At 37.0% G+C, this 3,933-nt stretch overlaps 1 protein-coding gene across 1 annotated transcript in view; it reads left to right on the forward strand.

Moving 5' to 3' along the window:
* Window positions 1–2,000, forward strand: part of LOC106877385 (uncharacterized) — a 35,842-nt gene extending 33,842 nt beyond the window's left edge. Inside the window, exon 9 of the mRNA XM_014926276.2 lies at window positions 1,869–2,000. Coding sequence (XP_014781762.1) covers window positions 1,869–2,000 — 132 coding nt within the window. The remainder of the gene's footprint in view (window positions 1–1,868) is intronic.
* Window positions 2,001–3,933: the final 1,933 nt, after the last annotated feature.

Below are 3,933 nucleotides of genomic sequence, written 5' to 3' on the forward strand. Positions count from 1 at the left end.
ACAAAAAGACTGTGTCCCATCTAACAGCTGTTTCTGCTGCCATTGTTCTTTGGAATTACCATTATGATGCTTAGAAAGTATTTATTATAGTTTGGTAAAAAAAAAAACTGATTTGAATCATGGAGCTTCATCAGAGTGGAAAATAAATAAATAAATAAATAAGACACAAGGAAAGAAGAAGGAAAGATTGAATATGGTGAGAGTCATGTCATGTTGCATGTAGAGCCATTGGACGATAAATAAATGACCAAAATTTAAAATAAAAGGGGTATTTGGTGGGATTGCAAATCAATTATTGTTCATCAATGTTATCTCCATTTTCTGTTTTCTTTAAATTTTGATTCCTGATAAACTCCTACTTAATTTATCGACCCCAAAAGGATGAAAAGATGAGACTGACTTTGTCTTGCACCCTTTTGGAGGTCAATAAAAGAAGTACCAGTCAAGCACTGAAGTCGATGTACTTCAATTAACAACCTCACTCTAAAATTATTATTAGCCTTCTGCCAAAATTTGGAATCATTATTTGTATTATAAGGTCAATGGAGTGGCAGAGTTATCAAAGTGTCAGAGAAAATGCTTTGCAGTGTTTGTTCTGGTTCTTTTGGTTCTGATTTCAAATCACACTGAAATTATCTCTCATGCTTTTGAGTTTGATTAGCCACCAAACCATGGGATTGATGGAAGCAATCAACTCTTTCCCCCTTTAAAATTGCTGGCCTTGTACCCAAATCAGAGCCCGGGTGCTTGGCTTTTGAAATGTCATCAAGCATTCACAGTTCTCAACCAGTTGGGCAATGTTGTTAATTAATCATGCATTATCTTGTAGCATCAAGATTTCAATGATGTGATTGTTTACATTTAGAATGACATTGTAAGTTAGGTGTGAGAGGTTAGATTTGGCCAGTTTGAACATAAAACAAATAGAATATTTGGGCTGGATATGGCTGGCTTAAATACTGAAGGGTTAAACAACATATATGTATTTGCCTAAAAAGGAGAACTAGTCTACATCATTGAATGCAAATGAAGTCACAGGTGTTATACCAGAGTTTGCCTTCTCCTAGAGAGATGTCTAAGCAAAGATTAAGAGTTTTTCTCTCCTAGCTGTTGGATGACCTTTGACTCAACTGAATTCATCTGCCTTTCAACAGGTTTTGTTTCTCGTCCTGCTGAGTGTCAAACAAAATCCACACTCCTTATCAAGCAGGCTTGGTTGTGTTGCTGGTTTGGTTGCTGATGGCCTGACCATACAGCAAGTTGTACTGGGCTATGTGTTATTAATAGCACTATGAGAGACAGTGATGTCTCTAACTTTTCAAAGAACATAAATACACTTTGTGAAGTGAAATGTCTTCAACTAGAAATCAAACTAAATTGGGAATCCTGTCTACTCAGAGCTTAACTCTAATTTACCAAAGCCTATGGGACAGGCATAAATATTACAACACCCAATAAGTAAGTGAAAATCCAGAGGAAAGGTCCCTAAGGCAGATATATATGGTTATACTTCACCAATATCTGGCATCCCTCGTGGCTCCATGGATGCAGTGAACATATTGACTTCTTATTCCTTTGTGGCTTATCCATAAGTACAGAGGTGATTATCACTACTTGGGATTAGGCCCCTGCTTCTGGAAACGGCCCAGGTACAGCAGAGTTGGTGAAGTTTAAGTTATTTTCTCTGCAATACCATTGGCCAATGATAAAAAAGGCTGACCAGTAAGTAGGTGACATTGTTGTTTGTAATAAATATCTTGTTCAAGCTAAAAAATAATGAACTACTTCTGTATGAATTTGATAAATGATTGTGGGGGGCATAGACTAAATTTTAAACTGTGCTGTACATTTTATTTCTTTTTTTCTAGGTGCTTGTCAGAAGGAAGAACCTGTGCTATGACCTGCACAAATATTCTAAAACAGAGCAGTTTCCAGTGTTCAGGGGTCAGCTTCAGTCTAAACTAAAGTTAATTTATTTGCCAACGAAACTTGAAATCTAATCTCCATAAAAATAGTTAACTGTTAAAGAGACAAGAAACACCTATTTAATTACCAACCATTGGATAATTGCTGATTAAATGCAGGAGATTAATGGATATTTGACATACTGCCAAATGTGAGAAATGCTGTCTTGTTACTTATCCAAATTCTCATATTATAACTGATTTACTATAGATGTATTAAAGATTCTCTTGCTGCAATAATCCTCTAATCTTTTACACAAGACTAGATCTAAGTGCATTATCATTTGTCAAAGTTAAGCAGTCAAACGAGCCAGAATAAAAAAAGGTGTCTTAATTCTTCATTCTGGATAGCATCTTTTTTTCATTCTTCATTAAACCTTTCACAAGTTCATGTTGTGAACACCTTTCAGACCTACCTGATTGAAACTCCTAAACAAACGGCAGCATCCTGACTATTTGGGGTCGAAATTTTTTTTTTTTTTGTAGCAACTAATGATGCCAACCATAGAAAGACCTGATCAACCCGAGGCTATCGTAGAAGTAGCAAGAGACACATGCCCAATGTTCTACTCAGTGGAATCAAAACCAGAACCATGTGATTATGAAGGAAGCTTCTTCACCACATAGCTATGCCAGTGTGTGTGTGTGTGTGTATCCATTCTTCATGCTGACATGGGTTGGATGGTTCATCACTGTCCAAATCATTTGTTGTGAGCTGCTATTTCCCTAGATTGATGTTCACACCTCTTATTTGGCTTGGTTTTTTTTTCTACTGGAAACCCTTCCTACCATCAACCAATTTGTAGAATGTACCGGGTGTGTTTTCCATGGTATCACCACAAGAGAAGTTGAATAAAAGAACCTCAGTACCCCTAGCATTCTCTACTCAGTTTATCAACTCCTTTACAAAGAGTACTAGGGACATTATATGATCCCAGCACTGAGAGAGATTGGTTCATTCACACCTCACTTTGAGTGAGTGCGAGTTGTTGGTTAGTACCAGAACAGGAGGTTTGGTGCTTTGTAGACAGTATTCTGAAGTCAGATATATAGACTAGGGAGAGGAAATAGGAAGGAAGCAACGCCAGCAGAGAGGCTTGAAGTGGGTAAGGGGAGTAACTGTATATCGGGAATACTCAATAAATAATAGGGTGTATGTTTGATAGACCTAGAAGAGGAATAGAAGAGAGAGAAATGATATCAGGTGGACATGAGTGGGAGGATGAAAGAAAGGAGCAGTAGCATGATGTAAGCAGTAAGGTGATTTAGGATAAAGTTGAGTAGGCAGTGATTGATTAACAGCAGAGGTGGATAAAGGTACGGGTGGATTATGGGATAAGAAAAGGACTATGGAGGCACAATGGCCCAGTGGTTAGGGCAGCGGACTTGCGGTTGGAGGATCGCAGTTTCGATTCCCAGAACGGGCGTTGTGTGTGTTTATTGAGTGAAAACACCTAAAGCTCCACGAGGCTCTGGCAGGGGATGGCAGTGACCCCTGAAATCTTTTAAAAAGGCAGAAAGTTGGCAGAAACGTTAGCATGCCGGGTGAAATGTTTAGCAGTATTTCGTCTGCAGCTACATACATATACATATATATATATATATATATATACATATATATATATATATGTATGTATGTATGTATGTGTGTGTGTGTGTGTGTGTGTGTGTGTAAATATATATATTTAGAAAGTTGTTTGTTATGGCCAGTCAGAGAGTGGCCATTGGTTTCACACCTATAAAGCATTTGTTGTATAGGTGACTCATTAGTCATTTGAGTCTGGCGAGTCACTTACACAAGTAAGTACTTTATGAGTGTGAAACCAATACTCATCTTTGATTAGCAATAACAAATAACCTTCTAAATATACTACTATTCTAATGTTTTAGAGTGTGCTTCTCATCTGGATATATGAATTACTGACTGATATATATATATATATATATATATATATATATATATATATAT

Source organism: Octopus bimaculoides, chromosome 19, assembly GCF_001194135.2.
Source record: "Octopus bimaculoides isolate UCB-OBI-ISO-001 chromosome 19, ASM119413v2, whole genome shotgun sequence".
Taxonomy (NCBI): Eukaryota; Metazoa; Mollusca; class Cephalopoda; order Octopoda; family Octopodidae; genus Octopus; species Octopus bimaculoides.